The 20911-nt window shown below is 33.3% G+C and overlaps 2 protein-coding genes across 2 annotated transcripts in view; both read right to left on the minus strand.

The window, feature by feature from the left end:
• zmym2 (zinc finger, MYM-type 2) overlaps positions 1-6885 on the minus strand; it is an 80010-nt gene extending 73125 nt beyond the window's left edge. Inside the window, exon 1 of the mRNA XM_061926102.2 lies at positions 6695-6885. The gene's annotated coding sequence lies outside the window, so the exon portion shown is untranslated. The remainder of the gene's footprint in view (positions 1-6694) is intronic.
• An 8091-nt stretch (positions 6886-14976) lies between these two features.
• The window catches only part of mphosph8 (M-phase phosphoprotein 8), a 68630-nt gene continuing 62695 nt past the window's right edge, over positions 14977-20911 (minus strand). The window contains exon 14 of the mRNA XM_061926104.2: positions 14977-15217. Within this exon, the coding sequence (XP_061782088.1) occupies positions 15176-15217 (42 nt within the window). The 3' untranslated portion in view covers positions 14977-15175. The remainder of the gene's footprint in view (positions 15218-20911) is intronic.

Genomic DNA, 20911 nt, shown 5'->3' on the forward strand with positions numbered 1-20911 from the left:
GCTTGATGTACAGCTTAAGTTGTTCAACAGTCCGGGGGTCTCCGTTGTGCTATTTTAGGCTTCATAATGCGCCACACATTTTCAATGTCTGGACTACAGGCAGGCCAGTCTAGTACCCGCACTCTTTTACTATGAATCCACGTTGATGTAACACGTGGCTTGGCATTGTCTTGCTGAAATAAGCAGGGGCGTCCATGGTAACGTTGCTTGGATGCTCCAAAACCTGTATGTACCTTTCAGATGTGTAAGTTACCCATGTCTTGGGCACTAATACACCCCCATACCATCACACATGCTGGCTTTTTAACTTTGCCCCTATAACAATCCGGATGGTTCTTTTCCTCTTTAGTCCAGAGGACACGACGTCCACAGTTTCCAAAAACAATTTGAAATGTGGACTCGTCAGACCACAGAACACTTTTCCACTTTGTATCAGGTCCATCTTAGATGAGCTCAGGCCCAGCGAAGCCGACGGCAGTGTTTCTGGGTGTTGTTGATAAACAGTTTTCGCCTTACCATACCATACCATACCAACTTTATTTATAAAGCCCTTTAAAAACAAGCACAGTTGAAAAACAAAGGGCTGTACACCACAAAGAAATGGAGGCAAAGGACAGACTAAAAAATAACATTTAAAACAGAAATAAAAATACACATTTAAAAAGCAAATATAAATTACCCTAAGAACAGTTTGTTGGATAAAAACAGTTTAAAAGTTAAAAACAGTTCAAAAAGTTAAAAGCTAAAAACGGGTTTTAAGCATAAGAGAGTTTTAACTTGCACTTACAGATGTAGCGACCAACTGTAGTTACTGACAGTGGGTTTCTGAAGTGTTCCCGAGCCCATGTGGTGATATCCTTTACACACCGATGTCGCTTGTTGATGGCAGTACAGCCTGAGGGATGGAAGGTCACGGGCTTAGCTGCTTACGTGCAGTGATTTCTCCAGATTCTCTGAACCCTTTGATGATATTACGGTGAAATTCCTTGCAATAGCTGGTTGAGAAAGATTTTTTCTTAAACTGTTCAACAATTTGCTCACGCATTTGTTGACAAAGTGGTGACCCTCGCCCCATCCTTGTTTGTGAATGACTGAGCATTTCATGGAATCTACTTTTATACCCAATCATGGCACCCACCTGTTCCCAATTAGCCTGCACACCTGTGGGATGTTCCAAATAAGTGTTTGATGAGCATTCCTCAACTTTATCAGTATTTATTGCCACCTTTCCCAACTTCTTTGTCACGTGTTGCTGGCATCAAATTCTAAAGTTAATGATTATTTGCAAAAAAAAAAAAATGTTTATCAGTTTGAACATCAAATATGTTGTCTTTGTAGCATATTCAACTGAATATGGCTTGAAAATGATTTGCAAATCATTGTATTCCGTTTATATTTACATCTAACACAATTTCCCAACTCATGTTTGTACATAAAACAAGTGTAAATTAAAGCTGCAAGCAGCATTGGTCGGGCCCGCGTATTTGGCAGGTGCTAGTCCTAACTGTCCCAATACTTTTGTCCAGTGATAGTCATAAGTGTCCCAATACTTTTGTCTACTTTTAGTCTGAAGTGTCCCAAGACTTTTGTCTAGTGTACCTACCTTGTCTGCATTGTGTGGCTTTTAAGCAGCCATCTTAAAAAAAACAGCAGCGCAGCAGCATCAGCGCAGCGGGTCTTTGAAGGGTCATAAAATCAAAACCGGAGCAGTTAGAAAAAAAGCGCTTCTGTCATTGTAATCACAAGGGTTCAATCTCTCGCCTGTGTTAGTTTGAAGGCGAAACGACAAACGCGCTCAGAGGAGATCGTTTTTGAAGGAAGGTGACCGGTTTTTACAAAAAAAATTGTTTTGAAGGGGGAATAGCAAACTTCCTGTTGAATTTTGCTGGGGGGTTGTCAATTTATGAAATGTAGGTCTAAGTGAGACCTACATAGAGGTTTTTGTTTCATGTCTCTCCGACCTTCCCAGTGGGAGTTACAGGCAGTTTTGTCATTTTTTTCTTCCGAGGAGCAAGTTTTTGTGCGTTTTATTCAAAAATTGCGCTAGAGCAGAATTTTGAGATTTGGGGTTAGGTTTTTTTTTATTAGATCGCAATTTTTGCCAGTCCTGATGTGTGTGTTCAGTTTGGTGAGTTTTGAAGCATGTTAAGGGGGTCAAATTACAGCTCAAAGAGGCAAAAGTGAGTTTTTAGTACTTTTTTGTCTTGAAGGGGGAATTGCCAACTTCCTGTTGATTTTAGCCCGACAATGTACTATTATGAAATGTAGGTCTAAGTCAGACCTACATAGAGGTTTTTGTTTCATGTCTCTCCGACCTTCCCAGTGGGAGTTACAGGCAGTTTTGTCATATTTTTCTTCCGAGGAGCAAGTTTTTGTGCGTTTTATTCAAAAATTGCGCTAGAGCAGAATTTTGAGATTTGGGGTTAGGTTTTTTTTTTATTAGATCGCAATTTTTGCCAGTCCTGATGTGTGTGTTCAGTTTGGTGAGTTTTGAAGCATGTTAAGGGGGTCAAATTACAGCTCAAACAGGCAAAAGTGACTGTTTTTAGTACTTTTTTGTCTTGAAGGGGGAATTGCCAACTTCCTGTTGATTTTAGCCCGAGGATATACAATTATGAAAACTAGGTTTAAGTCAGACCTACATAGAGGTTTTTGTTTCATGTCTCTCCGACCTTCCTAGTGGGAGTTACAGGCAGTCTAGGTTTTTTTTTCCCTAGGGGGCGCTAGAGCGCAATTTTGAGTTTTGTGGTTCGGTTTTTTTTTTTAAAAAGGCAATTTTCGCAGGTCCTGATGTGTGGGTCAAATATGGTGAGTTTTGAAGCATGTTAAGGGGGTCAAATTACAGCTCAAAGAGGCAAAAGTGACTGTTTTTAGTACTGTTTTCGTCTTGAAGGGGGAATTGCCAACTTCCTGTTGATTTTAGCCCGACAATGTACTATTATGAAATGTAGGTCTAAGTCAGACCTACATAGAGGTTTTTGTTTCATGTCTCTCCGACCTTCCCAGTGGGAGTTACAGGCAGTTTTGTCATTTTTTTCTTCCGAGGAGCAAGTTTTTGTGCGTTTTATTCAAAAATTGCGCTAGAGCAGAATTTTGAGATTTGGGATTAGTTTTTTTTTTATTAGATCGCAATTTTTGCCAGTCCTGATGTGTGTGTTCAGTTTGGTGAGTTTTGAAGCATGTTAAGGGGGTCAAATTACAGCTCAAAGAGGCAAAAGTGACAGTTTTTAGTACTTTTTTGTCTTGAAGGGGGAATTGCCAACTTCCTGTTGATTTTAGCCCGAGGATATACAATTATGAAAACTAGGTCTAAGTCAGACCTACATAGAGGTTTTTGTTTCATGTCTCTCCGACCTTCCTAGTGGGAGTTACAGGCAGTCTAGGTTTTTTTTCCCTAGGGGGCGCTAGAGCGCAATTTTGAGTTTTGTGGTTCGGTTTTTTTTTTTAAAAAGGCAATTTTCGCAGGTCCTGATGTGTGGGTCAAATATGGTGAGTTTTGAAGCATGTTAAGGGGGTCAAATTACAGCTCAAAGAGGCAAAAGTGACTGTTTTTAGTACTTTTTTTTGTCTTGAAGGGGGAATTGCCAACTTCCTGTTGATTTTAGCCCGACAATGTACCATTATGAAATGTAGGTCTAAGTCAGACCTACATAGAGGTTTTTGTTTCATGTCTCTCCGACCTTCCCAGTGGGAGTTACAGGCAGTTTTGTTATATTTTTCTTCCGAGGAGCAAGTTTTTGTGCGTTTTATTCAAAAATTGCGCTAGAGCAGGATTTTGAGATTTGGGGTTAGGTTTTTTTTATTAGATCGCAATTTTTGCCAGTCCTGATGTGTGTGTTCAGTTTGGTGAGTTTTGAAGCATGTTAAGGGGGTCAAATTACAGCTCAAAGAGGCAAAAGTGACAGTTTTTAGTACTTTTTTGTCTTGAAGGGGGAATTGCCAACTTCCTGTTGATTTTAGCCCGACAATGTACTATTATGAAATGTAGGTCTAAGTCAGACCTACATAGAGGTTTTTGTTTCATGTCTCTCCGACCTTCCCAGTGGGAGTTACAGGCAGTTTTGTCATATTTTTCTTCCGAGGAGCAAGTTTTTGTGCGTTTTATTCAAAAATTGCGCTAGAGCAGAATTTTGAGATTTGGGGTTAGGTTTTTTTTTTATTAGATCGCAATTTTTGCCAGTCCTGATGTGTGTGTTCAGTTCGGTGAGTTTTGAAGCATGTTAAGGGGGTCAAATTACAGCTCAAAGAGGCAAAAGTGACTGTTTTTAGTACTTTTTTGTCTTGAAGGGGGAATTGCCAACTTCCTGTTGATTTTAGCCCGACAATGTACTATTATGAAATGTAGGTCTAAGTCAGACCTACATAGAGGTTTTTGTTTCATGTCTCTCCGACCTTCCTAGTGGGAGTTACAGGCAGTCTAGGTTTTTTTTCCCTAGGGGGCGCTAGAGCGCAATTTTGAGTTTTGTGGTTCGGTTTTTTTAAAAAAAGGCAATTTTCGCAGGTCCTGATGTGTGGGTCAAATATGGTGAGTTTTGAAGCATGTTAAGTGGGTCAAATTACAGCTCAAAGAGGCAAAAGTGACAGTTTTTAGTACTTTTTTGTCTTGAAGGGGGAATTGCCAACTTCCTGTTGATTTTAGCCCGACAATGTACTATTATGAAATGTAGGTCTAAGTGAGACCTACATAGAGGTTTTTGTTTCATGTCTCTCCGACCTTCCCAGTGGGAGTTACAGGCAGTTTTGTCATATTTTTCTTCCGAGGAGCAAGTTTTTGTGCGTTTTATTCAAAAATTGCGCTAGAGCAGAATTTTGAGATTTGGGGTTAGGTTTTTTTTTTTATTAGATCGCAATTTTTGCCAGTCCTGATGTGTGTGTTCAGTTTGGTGAGTTTTGAAGCATGTTAAGGGGGTCAAATTACAGCTCAAAGAGGCAAAAGTGACTGTTTTTAGTACTTTTTTGTCTTGAAGGGGGAATTGCCAACTTCCTGTTGATTTTAGCCCGAGGATATACAATTATGAAAACTAGGTGTAAGTCAGACCTACATAGAGGTTTTTGTTTCATGTCTCTCCGACCTTCCTAGTGGGAGTTACAGGCAGTCTAGGTTTTTTTTTCCCTAGGGGGCGCTAGAGCGCAATTTTGAGTTTTGTGGTTCGGTTTTTTTTTTTAAAAAGGCAATTTTCGCAGGTCCTGATGTGTGGGTCAAATATGGTGAGTTTTGAAGCATGTTAAGTGGGTCAAATTACAGCTCAAAGAGGCAAAAGTGACAGTTTTTAGTACTTTTTTGTCTTGAAGGGGGAATTGCCAACTTCCTGTTGATTTTAGCCCGACAATGTACTATTATGAAATGTAGGTCTAAGTGAGACCTACATAGAGGTTTTTGTTTCATGTCTCTCCGACCTTCCCAGTGGGAGTTACAGGCAGTTTTGTCATATTTTTCTTCCGAGGAGCAAGTTTTTGTGCGTTTTATTCAAAAATTGCGCTAGAGCAGAATTTTGAGATTTGGGGTTAGTTTTTTTTTTTTTATTAGATCGCAATTTTTGCCAGTCCTGATGTGTGTGTTCAGTTTGGTGAGTTTTGAAGCATGTTAAGGGGGTCAAATTACAACTCAAAGAGGCAAAAGTGACAGTTTTTAGTACTTTTTTGTCTTGAAGGGGGAATTGCCAACTTCCTGTTGATTTTAGCCCGACAATGTACCATTATGAAATGTAGGTCTAAGTCAGACCTACATAGAGGTTTTTGTTTCATGTCTCTCCGACCTTCCTAGTGGGAGTTACAGGCAGTCTAGGTTTCTTTCCCTAGGGGGCGCTAGAGCGCAATTTTGAGTTTTGTGGTTCGGTTTTTTTTTAAAAAAAGGCAATTTTTGCAGGTCCTGATGTGTGGGTCAAATATGGTGAGTTTTGAAGCATGTTAAGGGGGTCAAATTACAGCTCAAAGAGGCAAAAGTGACCGTTTTTAGTACTTTTTTGTCTTGAAGGGGGAATTGCCAACTTCCTGTTGATTTTAGCCCGACAATGTACTATTATGAAATGTAGGTCTAAGTCAGACCTACATAGAGGTTTTTGTTTCATTGTTTCTCCGACCTTCCTAGTGGGAGTTACAGGCAGTCTAGGTTTTTTTTTCCTAGGGGGCGCTAGAGCGCAATTTTGAGTTTTGTGGTTTTTTTTAAAAAAAGGCAATTTTCGCAGGTCCTGATGTGTGGGTCAAATATGGTGAGTTTTGTAGCATGTTAAGTGGGTCAAATTACAGTTTAATGTGGCGGCGGAAGAATAAAGAATAAAGAATAAAACCTTACAAATTCAATAGGTCCTTATGTCCCATTTCATAATGGGCCATGCGGGCCCTAATTAGACACTTTGCGAGGCGGTGACATTACCAAACACCATCTTAACAGGCCTGAATTAGGTTAGAAAAACATCAAAGTAGACGACAGGGCGACAACATTGTGTATTATTTGCAGCAACAAACATTAGAAAGTAAGGTACTTTGACGTTAAATGCAGCTTAAACCTAAACCGGAAGCCACGTGTGAAAAGTTTGAGAAATTGAAGCAGAGTGAGCCCTCCTCTCCGCTCGCATCCTGCACGCAACCTTTTTTTTTTTTTTTAAGTCCAGCGCATGCGCACAGCGGCTCATTGCGCTCAATTAAATGGGCCCATTAGGCGGATTTAACCTTGTAGATGATTCATCGCACCCACCGTCAAACTTTGCTCGCTCTGGCCGGTCACGAGTGGTCAGAGTGGGGGTGGGAGTGGGAGGGGGGGGGGTCCGATGAGACGGACTCGGGGGGGTCGCCGGAGTTCACCCAGTTTTCATTTCTCAGAATCCTCGAGGACTTTATATAAACGCAGGCGTCAGCGTCAATGAAAGGCGTCGATGACGTCACACGAGTGAACGCATTGCGTAATACGGCGCGTTTGAGGTCCTACGGACGGCGCATGCACATATATACCTACCAGGTGCGTTCAAATGCTCAAACCGGAAGTACGTCAAATTTCCACGCCGTCGAGCAGAAGGCGGCGAGGAGGGCCGGGTGTCACGACGGACTCGCGGTCACGGCGAGGCCGACCCAGGGAGCCTTTAGTCGGCATCGCCTCCTGCGGTTTTGTCGCACAAACATTCACTGATCGATCAAAGGTTTGGAGAGAAACGATCTCCCCTGAACCCGCCATCTTGATCAGTTACACATCCTGTTCAAGGACCCCATCTGCGTCCAGCACAGTGGTGTCCAAAGTGCGGCCCCGGGGGGGACATTTGCGGCCCGCAACTAACTTTTCAATGGCCCCCGGCGCATTTTAAATACTATTACAAAAAAAACAAAAAAATTAAGAAGTGCAAACAGGTAAAAATGTAACAACAAGTTGCAATGTTGACTAATATATGTATATATTTATTTATAATAATCCATTTTCTACCGCTTGTCCCTTTTGGGGTTGCGGGGGGTGCTGGAGCCTATCTCAGCTACAATCGTATATACTTATACCTAAATATGTATATATATATATATATATATATATATATATATATATATATATTTGTATTATATATTATTTATATTAAATATTGAAATGAACATAATATAAATATGATAGCATAAATATATATACACACAAATATTTGCACATTTATATACACACACAAATATATATGTATATATATATATATATGTATGTATATATATATATTTGTATTATATATTATTTATATTAAATTTAAATTAAATATTGAAATGAACATAATATAAATATGATAGCATAAATATATATACACACAAATATTTACACATTTATATACACACACAAATATATATGTATATATATATATATATATGTATGTATATATATATATTTGTATTATATATATATTTGTATTATATATTTATATTAAATTTAAATTAAATATTGAAATGAACATAATATAAATATGATAGCATAAATATATATACACACAAATATTTACACATTTATATACACACACAAATATATATGTATATATATATATATATATATATTTGTATTATATATTATTTATATTAAATTTAAATTAAATATTGAAATGAACATAATATAAATATGATAGCATAAATATATATACACACAAATATTTACACATTTATATACACACACAAATATATATGTGTATATATATATATATATATATATATTTGTATTATATATATATATTTGTATTATATATTATTTATATTAAATTTAAATTAAATATTGAAATGAACATAATATAAATATGATAGCATAAATATATATACACACAAATATTTACACATTTATATACACACACAAATATATATGTATATATATATATATGTATATATATATATATATTTGTATTATATATATATTTGTATTATATATTATTTATATTAAATTTAAATTAAATATTGAAATGAACATAATATAAATATGATAGCATAAATATATATACACACAAATATTTACACATTTATATACACACACAAATATATATGTATATATATATATATATATATATATATATATATTTGTATTATATATATATTTGTATTATATATTATTTATATTAAATTTAAATTAAATATTGAAATGAACATAATATAAATATGATAGCATAAATATATATACACACAAATATTTACACATTTATATACACACACAAATATATATATATATATATTTGTATTATATATATATTTGTATTATATATTATTTATATTAAATTTAAATTAAATATTGAAATGAACATAATATAAATATGATAGCATAAATATATATACACACAAATATTTACACATTTATATACACACACGAATATATATCTATATATATATATATGTATATATATTTGTATTATATATTATTTATATTAAATTTAAATTAAATATGGAAATGAACATAATATAAATATGATAGCATAAATATATATACACACAAATATTTACACATATATATACACACACAAATATATATGTATATATACACAAAAAAATGATATAATGAATACAAAATTAATGTTATGAATCATTGATCTATTTAAGGATCCAATTACTTCACATCAAATATTACACTTTGAAAAATGTATGGGGAAAATCTTACATATTTTGTGTTTTTGCCATAAACAAGTTTTTTCTCATTTTTAAAAAAAGGTCAACTCTATTTCGACAGATCTGAAGTTGATCTAGACCAGTGGTTCTTAACCTGGGTTGGATGGAACCCTAGGGGTCCGGTGAGTCGGCCTCAGGGGTTCGGCGGAGGTCAAGACACACCCGACTCATCGTATATATAATAATCCATTTTCTACCGCTTGTCCCTTTTGGGGTTGCGGGGGGTGCTGGAGCCTATCTCAGCTACAATCGTATATACTTATACCTAAATATGTATATATATATATTTGTATTATATATTATTTATATTAAATTTAAATTAAATATTTAAATGAACATAATATAAATATGATAGCATAAATATATATACACACAAATATTTACACAAATATATACACACACAAATATATATGTATATATACACCAAAAAAATTATATAATGAATACAAAATTAATGTTATGAATCATTGATCTATTTAAGGATCCAATTACTTCACATCAAATATTACACTTTGAAAAATTTATGGGGAAAATCTTACATATTTTGTGTTTTTGCCATAAACAAGTTTTTTCTCCAACAAAACGTGAAACATTTTTAAATTAAAGCTGCAAGCAGCGTATTTGGCAGGTGCTAGTCCTAAGTGTCCCAATACTTTTGTCTACTTTTAGTCTGAAGTGTCCCAAGACTTTTGTCTAGTGTACCTACCTTGTCTGCATTGTGTGGGCACGCTGGTGCTTCCTGCTTTTAAGCAGCCATCTTAAAAAAACAGCAGCGCAGCAGCATCAGCGCAGCGGGTCTTTGAAGGGTCATAAAATCAAAACCGGACCAGGTATCAAAACGCTGTTCTGTTATTTTATACACAAGGGTTTAATCTCTCTCCTGTGTTAGTTTGAAGGCGAAACGACAAACGCGCTCAGAGGAGATAGTTTTTGAAGGAAGGTGACCGGTTTTTACAACAAATTTGTTTTGAAGGGGGAATAGCAAACTTCCTGTTGATTTTTGCTGGGGGTTGTCTCTCCGATCTTCCCAGGGAGAGTTACAGGCAGTTTTGTCAGTTTTTTCATCCGAGGAGCATTTTTTTGTGCGTTTCATTAAAAAATTGCGCTAGAGCACAATTTTGAGATTTGGGGTTAGGTTTTTTTTATTAGATCACCATTTTTGCCAGTCCTGATGTGTGTGTTCAGTTCGGTGAGTTTTGAAGCATGTTAAGGGGGTCAAATTACAGCTCAAAGAGGCAAAAGTGACTGTTTTTAGTACTTTTTTGTCTTGAAGGGGGAATTGCCAACTTCCTGTTGATTTTTGTCCGAGAATATACTATTATGAAATGTAGGTCTAAGTCACACCTACATAAAGGTTTTTGTTTCATGTCTCTCCAACCTTCCTAGTGGGAGTTACAGGCAGTCTAGTTTTTTTTTTTCCTAGGGGGCGCTAGAGCGCAATTTTGATTTTTGTGGTTCGGTTTTTTAAAAAAAAGGCAATTTTCGCAGGTCCTGATGTGTGGGTCAAATATGGTGAGTTTTGAAGCATGTTAAGTGGGTCAAATTACAGTTTAATGTGGCGGCGGAAGAATAAAGAATAATAAAACCTTACAAATTCAATAGGTCCTTATGTCCCATTGCATAAGGACTCCCTTTGGGAGTCCTTATGCAATGGGCCATGCGGGCCCTAAATTATGTCCCATTGCATAAGGACTCCCTTTGGGAGTCCTTTTGCAATGGGCCATGCGGGCCCTAAAAAAGGTCAACTCTATTTCGACAGATCTGAAGTTGATCTAGACCAGTGGTTCTTAACCTGGGTTGGATGGAACCCTAGGGGTCCGGTGAGTCGGCCTCGGGGGTTCGGCGGAGGTCAGGACACACCCGACTCATTGTATATATAATAATCCATTTTCTACCGCTTGTCCCTTTTGGGGTTGCGGGGGGTGCTGGAGCCTATCTCAGCTACAATCGTATATACTTATACCTAAATATGTATATATATTTGTATTATATATTATTTATATTAAATTTAAATTAAATATTTAAATGAACATAATATAAATATGATAGCATAAATATATATACACACAAATATTTACACAAATATATACACACACAAATATATATGTATATATACACCAAAAAAATTATATAATGAATACAAAATGAATGTTATGAATCATTGATCTATTTAAGGATCCAATTACTTCACATCAAATATTACACTTTGAAAAATTTATGGGGAAAATCTTACATATTTTGTGTTTTTGCCATAAACAAGTTTTTTCTCATTTTTAAAAAAAGGTCAACTCTATTTCGACAGATCTGAAGTTGATCTAGACCAGTGGTTCTTAACCTGGGTTGGATGGAACTAGTGATGGGTTGATGAGGCGTCATGAAGCGTTTCGACACATTGCAAAACTGTATTGATACTGTGTCGATACTGTGTCACTAAATACTGACATCTGCTGGACATTAAAAATCCCTACAGGCAACCTATGGACCGACTCAACTGACACTGATTTGATGACCTAGTACAGTGGTTCTCAAATGGGGGTACTTGAAGGTATGCAAAGGGGTACGTGAGATTTTTAAAAAAATATTCTAAAAATAGCAACAATTCAAAAATCCTTTATAAATATATTTATTGAATAATACTTCAACAAAATATGAATGTAAGTTCATAAACTCAGTGAAGCACAAGCTCAGGTTTGTCACTAAAATGTCTGTCAAAAAGAAGTGTGAAAAGAAATGCAACAAGGCAATATTCAGTGTTGACAGCTAGATTTTTTGTGGACATGTTCCATAAATATTGATGTTAAAGATTTTTTTTTTTTTGTGAAGAAATGTTTAGAATTAAGTTGATGAATCCAGATGGATCTCTAATACAATCCCCAAAGAGGGCACTTTAAGTTGATTATTACTTCTAGGTGTAGAAATCTTTATTTATAATTGAATCACTTGTTTATTTTTCAACAAGTTTTTAGCTATTTTTATATCTTTTTTTTCCAAATAGTTCAAGAAAGACCACTACAAATGAGCAATATTTTGCACTGTTATACAATTTAATAAATCAGAAACTGATGACATAGTGCTGTATTTTACTTCATCTTTTTTTTTTCAACCAAAAATGCTTTGCTCTGATTAGGGGGTACTTGAATTTAAAAAAAATTCACAGGGGGTACATTGCTGAAAAAAGGTTGAGAACCCCTGCCCTAGTATATACAATAATATAAACCAAGTCATTGTATTTCATTTAGGATTATTTCATAACTTCATTTAAATAAAAATATATTTTTATCTTTTTTAGATACAGTCAATAAATAATGTGAACATGTATCATAACATGGAAATCTAAGAACGTGTTGTGAATGAGGATGCTTGTGGACCTGGAAATTTTTTTTTTTTTTTTTTTTACACATTTTTATTTAAAAAAAACAACAGTTTTTCCAACGTATTCAATTTTAGACGCTTTCTCTTCTTAGTTATTATTTCTCCGGCTGTAGAAAAGAGCCGCTCACAGGGCACAGAGGAGGCGACACAGTTGGCGTATCGGTCACGTGACCAAAACAGCTCATGATCGGTCACGTGACTTTCTAAAAGCGGTACGCGCACCGACACAGGGTTTTGCTCTATGAGCTCGACGCACGCGCCGATGCATCGGTGTTGCCGGACACATCACTAGATGGAACCCTAGGGGTTAAGTGAGTCGGCCTCAGGGGTTCGGCGGAGGTCGAGACACACCCGACTCATCGTGTAAATACAAACTTCTCCCTATCGGCGTATTACGGATACGACAACAGCAGAAGTCAGACTGATTTGCAGGTGTGTCATTTGTTGTGAGTTTATGCACTGTGTTGCTTTTGTTCTTTGAACAAGGTGATGTTCATGCACGCTTCATTTTGTGCACCAGAAAAAAAACATAACTTTGTCTTGAATTTGAAAAAAAAAAGCATTTTATTTTTCACTAAAGAAGTGTTGGATGAATGCGCATATGAAACCGGTGGGGTTCGCTACCTCCAACAAGGTTAAGAACCACTGGTCTAGATGAATGGTTCTCAAACGTCAATACATTAGCATAGTAGGTCTGAGTATTCATTAAAAACCCGGTAGAGAGTTTATTTGACAAGTATATTCAGTATTTTTTGGCCACGTTACACACAGTTTGAACAGTAACACTGTGTTTGAATATTTCAATAAGTGAGTTTGAGAGGCACGGATCAAGAGATCTAAGCGTGAAGGGGAAAAAAATGATTAATAAGACTTCTTTTCAACATTTTTATGACTGAGACCCTTCTGGGTCCCCGGGGCCAAACTGAGGGGAGCCCCAAAGGTGACAAAATTGGATATATTTAGGGCCCGCATGGCCCATTGTATAAGGACTCCCAAGGGAGTCCTTATACAATGGGCCATAAGGACCTATTGAATTTGTAAGGTTTTATTCTTTATTCTTCTGCCGCCACATTAAACTGTAATTTGACCCACTTAACATGCTTCAAAACTCACCATATTTGACCCACACATCAGGACCTGCAAAAATTGCCTTTTTAAAAAAAAAAACGAACCACAAAACTCAAAATTGTGCTCTAGCGCCCCCTAGGGAAAAAAACAACTAGACTGCCTGTAACTCCCACTAGGAAGGTCGGAGAGACATGAAACAAAAACCTCTATGTAGGTCTGACTTAGACCTACATTTCATAATAGTACATTGTCGGGCAAAAATCAACAGGAAGTTGGCAATTCCCCTTTAAGACAAAAAAGTACTAAAAACAGTCAATTTTGCCTCTTTGAGTGTATTTTCACCCTCTTAACATGCTTCAAAACTCACCAAACTGAACACACACATCAGGACTGGCAAAAATTGCCATCTAATAAAAAAACCTAACCCCAAATCTCAAAATTGCGCTCTACTGCAATTATTTAATAAAACGCAAAAAAAACTGCTCCTCTGAAGAAAAAAAAGACAAAACTGCCTGTAACTCCCACTGGGAAGGTCGGAGAGACATGAAACAAAAACCTCTATGTAGGTCTCACTTAGACCAAGATTTCATCAATTAACAACCCCCAGCAAAAATCAACAGGAAGTTGGCAATTCCCCTTTAAGACAAAAAAGTACTAAAAACAGTCAATTTTGCCTCTTTGAGTGTATTTTCACCCTCTTAACATGCTTCAAAACTCACCAAACTGGACGCACACATCAGGACTGGCAAAAATTGCGATCTAATAAAAAAACCTAACCCCAAATCTCAAAATTGCGCTCTACTGCAATTTTTTAATAAAACGCAAAAAAAACTGCTCCTCTGAAGAAAAAAAAGACAAAACTGCCTGTAACTCCCACTGGGAAGGTCGGAGAGACATGAAACAAAAACCTCTATGTAGGTCTCACTTAGACCAAGATTTCATCAATTAACAACCCCCAGCAAAAATCAACAGGAAGTTTGCTATTCCCCCTTCAAAACAAATTTTTTGTAAAAACCGGTCACCTTCCTTCAAAAACGATCTCCTCTGAGCGCGTTTGTCGTTTCGCCTTCAAACTAACACAGGAGAGAGATTGAACTCTTGTGATTACAATGACAGAAGTGCTTTTTTTCTAACTGCTCCGGTTTTGATTTTATGACCCTTCAAAGACCCGCTGGTGTTTTTTTAAGATGGCTGCTTAAAAGCAGGAAGCACCAACGTGCCCACACAATGCAGACAAGGTAGGTACACTAGACCAAAGTCTTGGGACACTTCAGACTAAAAGTAGACAAAAGTATTGGGACACTTATGACTATCACTGGACAAAAGTATTGGGACATTTAGGACTAGCACCTGCCAAATACGCGGGCCCGACCAATGCTGCTTGCAGCTTTAATTGGTTTTGAAACTGAAAAATAACTTGTAAAAGAAATGTTTCAAGATGCCTTTTAAAAATGTGATGGTTGACTTTATTTACACAACACAGTACAAAGGATGGATGTATTCAGTCCAAAAAAATAGGTATAAAAACTTTCCAAGGGTTAGTGAGACTGAAAGGCTAAGAGGAGGGGGGGAAAAACATGAGAAAAAAAGTTTGTACAAGTTCCGAAGAAGCCAGCGAGGAAGCTTGAAGGAGGAGATGAAGTCACTGCAGCTGCACTCTGTAGGCGCCTATCAGCAGCTTCACCTGAGGGCACAACCAGCAGCGCTAACCAATGAGCTAAAAGCCCCCGGCCACCTTCTCATTGTGATGCTTCTCAACATGAGCGTACTTACCAGTAAAATACAGTAGCGTATTTCATTAAAAACAAAGCGTATTAACATTACACAGTTTGAACAGTAACACTGTGTTGGAATATTGAATTAAATGATTCTTTAGCATAACAAGAACAAAACTGACATTCAGGATGTTTTTTTTCCCCTTTAAAACTGTCATTGCTCCAAAAATAAAACTGAATTAAAATCAATGTTATAAATGATTGACTCCAATGACTTCACATCAAATATTACACTTTGAAATATTGCATATTTTGTGTGTTTGCCATAAAAAAGTTTTCTTTGACATAAAAGGCATAAGACGAACAAACAAAAAAAACATTTAAATAAAAAATAAAAAAAACTTCTAATGGAAGGATGCATCTAAAGTTGATCTAGAGACTTAAGTGTTGAAAGTAAAAAACAACAACAAATGTATGATTTATTTCTTATCATTTTATTGATGGGGTCCTTTTAGACCTCCAATCATTTTAGTGGAATTTTCTTTATATATACAAAAAACTGTCATTGCTTAAAAAATAATAATAAATCAAATCAATGTTATGAATTATTGACCTATTTAAGGCTCCAATGACTTCACATCAAATATTACACTTTGAAGTATTTTGTGTTTTTGCCATAAAAACTAGTTTTTTAATTTATACTGTATATGTATGTAAAGTTTTATTTGACAAAAAGGGCATAAAACAAACGAAAACAACATAAAAAAAATAATTGTAATGGAAGGATGGATCTAAAGTTGATCTGGAGGCTTAAGTCTTGAATGGAAAAAAAATGTATGATTTATTTGTAATCATTTTTATTACTAATTTATCAGCAATTTTAGTTTTTTTTTTTTTTTAAATAAAAATGTATTGCTAAAAAAAAATGAATACAAAAAATCAATGTTGTTAGGAATTATAGACATATTTAAGGCTCCAATGACTTCACATCAAATATTACACTTTGAAATATTTGTTAATGAAAATATTGCATATTTTGTGTGTTTGCCATAAAAAAGTTTTCTTTGACAAAAAGGGATCTAGAGACTTAAGTGTTGAAAGTAAAAAAACAACAACAAATGTATGATTTATTTTTTATCATTTTATTGATGGGGTCCTTTTAGACCTTCAATCATTTTAGTGGGATTTTCTTTATATATACAAGAAACTGTCATTGCTCAAAAAATAATAATAAATCAAATCAATGTTATGAATTATTGACCTATTTAAGGCTCCAATGACTTCACATCAAATATTACACTTTGAAGTATTTTGGGGGGACAATTTTTGCATATTTTGTGTTTTTGCCATAAAAAATAGTTTTTTAATTTATACTGTATATGTATGTAAAGTTTTATTTGACAAAAAGGGCATAAAACAAATGAAAACAACATAAAAAAATAAATAAATAATTGTAATGGAAGGATGGATCTAAAGTTGATCTGGAGGCTTAAGTCTTGAATGGAAAAAAAATGAAAAAACTAATATATGATTTATTTGTAATCATTTTTATTACTAATTTATCAGCAATTTCAGTTGGTTTTTTTAAAAAATAAAAATGTATTGCTAAAAAAAAAAGAATACAAAAAATCAATGTTGTTAGGAATTATAGACATATTTAAGGCTCCAATGACTTCACATCAAATATTACACTTTGAAATATTTGTTAATGAAAATATTGCATATTTTGTGTGTTTGCCATAAAAAAGTTTTCTTTGACAAAAAGGGATCTAGAGACTTTAGTGTTGAAAGTAAAAAAACAACAGCAAATGTATGATTTATTTTTTATCATTTTATTGATGGGGTCCTTTTAGACCTCCAATCATTTTAGTGGGATTTTCTTTATATATACAAGAAACTGTCATTGCTTAAAAAAAAGAAATAAATCAAATCAATGTTATGAATTATTGACCTATTTAAGGTTCCAATGACTTCACATCAAATATTACACTTTGAAGTATTTTGGGGGGACAATTTTTGCATATTTTGTGTTTTTGCCATAAAAAGTAGTTTTTTAATTTATACTGTATATGTATGTAAAGTTTTATTTGACAAAAAGGCAAAAAACAAACGAAAACAACATAAAAAAATAAATAAATAATTGTAATGGAAGGATGGATCTAAAGTTGATCTGGAGGCTTAAGTCTTGAATGGAAAAAAAAAAGAAAAACTAATATATGATTTATTTGTAATCATTTTTATTACTAATTTTTCAGCAATTTTAGCTGGGGTTTTTTTTAAATAAAAATGTATTGCTAAAAAAAAAATGAATACAAAAAATCAATGTTGTTAGGAATTATAGACATATTTAAGGCTCCAATGACTTCACATCAAATATTACACTTTGAAATATTTGTTAATGAAAATATTGCATATTTTGTGTGTTTGCCATAAAAAAGTTTTCTTTGACAAAAAGGGATCTAGAGACTTAAGTGTTGAAAGTAAAAAACAACAGCAAATGTATGATTTATTTTTTATCATTTTATTGATGGGGTCCTTTTAGACCTCCAATCATTTTAGTGGGATTTTCTTTATATATACAAGAAACTGTCATTGCTTAAAAAATAATAATAAATCAAATCAACGTTATGAATTATTGACCTATTTAAGGCTCCAATGACTTCACATCAAATATTACACTTTGAAGTATTTTGGGGGGACAATTTTTGCATATTTTGTGTTTTTGCTATAAAAAATAGTTTTTTAATTTATACTGTATATGTATGTACAGTTTTATTTGACAAAAAGGGCATAAAACAAACGAAAACAACATAAAAAAAAATAATTGTAATGGAAGGATGGATCTAAAGTTGATCTGGAGGCTTAAGTCTTGAATGGAAAAAAAATGAAAAAACTAATATATGATTTATTTGTAATCATTTTTATTACTAATTTATCAGCAATTTTAGTTTTTTTTTTTTTTCTTTAATAAAAATGTATTGCTAAAAAAAAATGAATACAAAAAATCAATGTTGATAGGAATTATAGACATATTTAAGGCTCCAATGACTTCACATCAAATATTACACTTTGAAGTATTTTGGGGGGACAATTTTTGCATATTTTGTGTTTTTGCCATAAAAAATTGTTTTTTAATTTATACTGTATATGTATGTACAGTTTTATTCGACAAAAAGGGCATAAAACAAAAGAAAACAACATAAACAAATAAATAAATAATTGTAATGGAAGGATGGATCTAAAGTTGATCTGGAGGCTTAAGTCTTGAATGAAAAAAAATGTATGATTTATTTGTAATCATTTTTATTACAAATTTATCAGCAATTTTAGTTTTTTTGTTTTTTTTAAATAAAAATGTATTGCTAAAAAAAAAATGAATACAAAAAAAATCAATGTTGTTAGGAATTATTGACCTATTTAAGGCTCCAATGACTTCACATCAAATATTACACTTTGAAGTATTTTGGGGGGATAATTTTTGCATATTTTGTGTTTTTGCTATAAAAAATAGTTTTTTAATTTATACTGTATATGTATGTACAGTTTTATTTGACAAAAAGGGCATAAAACAAACGAAAACAACATAAAAAAAAATAATTGTAATGGAAGGATGGATCTAAAGTTGATCTGGAGGCTTAAGTCTTGAATGGAAAAAAAATGAAAAAACTAATATATGATTTATTTGTAATCATTTTTATTACTAATTTATCAGCAATTTTAGTTGGTTTTTTTTTCTTTAATAAAAATGTATTGCTAAAAAAAAATGAATACAAAAAATCAATGTTGATAGGAATTATAGACATATTTAAGGCTCCAATGACTTCACATCAAATATTACACTTTGAAGTATTTTGGGGGGACAATTTTTGCATATTTTGTGTTTTTGCCATAAAAAATTGTTTTTTAATTTATACTGTATATGTATGTACAGTTTTATTCGACAAAAAGGGCATAAAACAAAAGAAAACAACATAAACAAATAAATAAATAATTGTAATGGAAGGATGGATCTAAAGTTGATCTGGAGGCTTAAGTCTTGAATGAAAAAAAATGTATGATTTATTTGTAATCATTTTTATTACAAATTTATCAGCAATTTTAGTTTTTTTGTTTTTTTTAAATAAAAATGTATTGCTAAAAAAAAAATGAATACAAAAAAAATCAATGTTGTTAGGAATTATTGACCTATTTAAGGCTCCAATGACTTCACATCAAATATTACACTTTGAAGTATTTTGGGGGGATAATTTTTGCATATTTTGTGTTTTTGCTATAAAAAATAGTTTTTTAATTTATACTGTATATGTATGTACAGTTTTATTTGACAAAAAGGGCATAAAACAAACGAAAACAACATAAAAAAAAATAATTGTAATGGAAGGATGGATCTAAAGTTGATCTGGAGGCTTAAGTCTTGAATGGAAAAAAAATGAAAAAACTAATATATGATTTATTTGTAATCATTTTTATTACTAATTTATCAGCAATTTTAGTTGGTTTTTTTTTCTTTAATAAAAATGTATTGCTAAAAAAAAATGAATACAAAAAATCAATGTTGATAGGAATTATAGACATATTTAAGGCTCCAATGACTTCACATCAAATATTACACTTTGAAGTATTTTGGGGGGACAATTTTTGCATATTTTGTGTTTTTGCCATAAAAAATTGTTTTTTAATTTATACTGTATATGTATGTACAGTTTTATTCGACAAAAAGGGCATAAAACAAAAGAAAACAACATAAACAAATAAATAAATAATTGTAATGGAAGGATGGATCTAAAGTTGATCTGGAGGCTTAAGTCTTGAATGAAAAAAAATGTATGATTTATTTGTAATCATTTTTATTACAAATTTATCAGCAATTTTAGTTTTTTTGTTTTTTTTAAATAAAAATGTATTGCTAAAAAAAAAATGAATACAAAAAAAATCAATGTTGTTAGGAATTATTGACCTATTTAAGGCTCCAATGACTTCACATCAAATATTACACTTTGAAGTATTTTGGGGGGATAATTTTTGCATATTTTGTGTTTTTGCTATAAAAAATAGTTTTTTAATTTATACTGTATATGTATGTACAGTTTTATTTGACAAAAAGGGCATAAAACAAACGAAAACAACATAAAAAAAAATAATTGTAATGGAAGGATGGATCTAAAGTTGATCTGGAGGCTTAAGTCTTGAATGGAAAAAAAATGAAAAAACTAATATATGATTTATTTGTAATCATTTTTATTACTAATTTATCAGCAATTTTAGTTGGTTTTTTTTTCTTTAATAAAAATGTATTGCTAAAAAAAAATGAATACAAAAAATCAATGTTGATAGGAATTATAGACATATTTAAGGCTCCAATGACTTCACATCAAATATTACACTTTGAAGTATTTTGGGGGGACAATTTTTGCATATTTTGTGTTTTTGCCATAAAAAATTGTTTTTTAATTTATACTGTATATGTATGTACAGTTTTATTCGACAAAAAGGGCATAAAACAAAAGAAAACAACATAAACAAATAAATAAATAATTGTAATGGAAGGATGGATCTAAAGTTGATCTGGAGGCTTAAGTCTTGAATGGAAAAAAATGTATGATTTATTTGTAATCATTTTTATTACAAATTTATCAGCAATTTTAGTTTTTTTGTTTTTTTTA

Source organism: Nerophis lumbriciformis, linkage group LG31, assembly GCF_033978685.3.
Source record: "Nerophis lumbriciformis linkage group LG31, RoL_Nlum_v2.1, whole genome shotgun sequence".
Lineage (NCBI taxonomy): Eukaryota > Metazoa > Chordata > Actinopteri > Syngnathiformes > Syngnathidae > Nerophis > Nerophis lumbriciformis.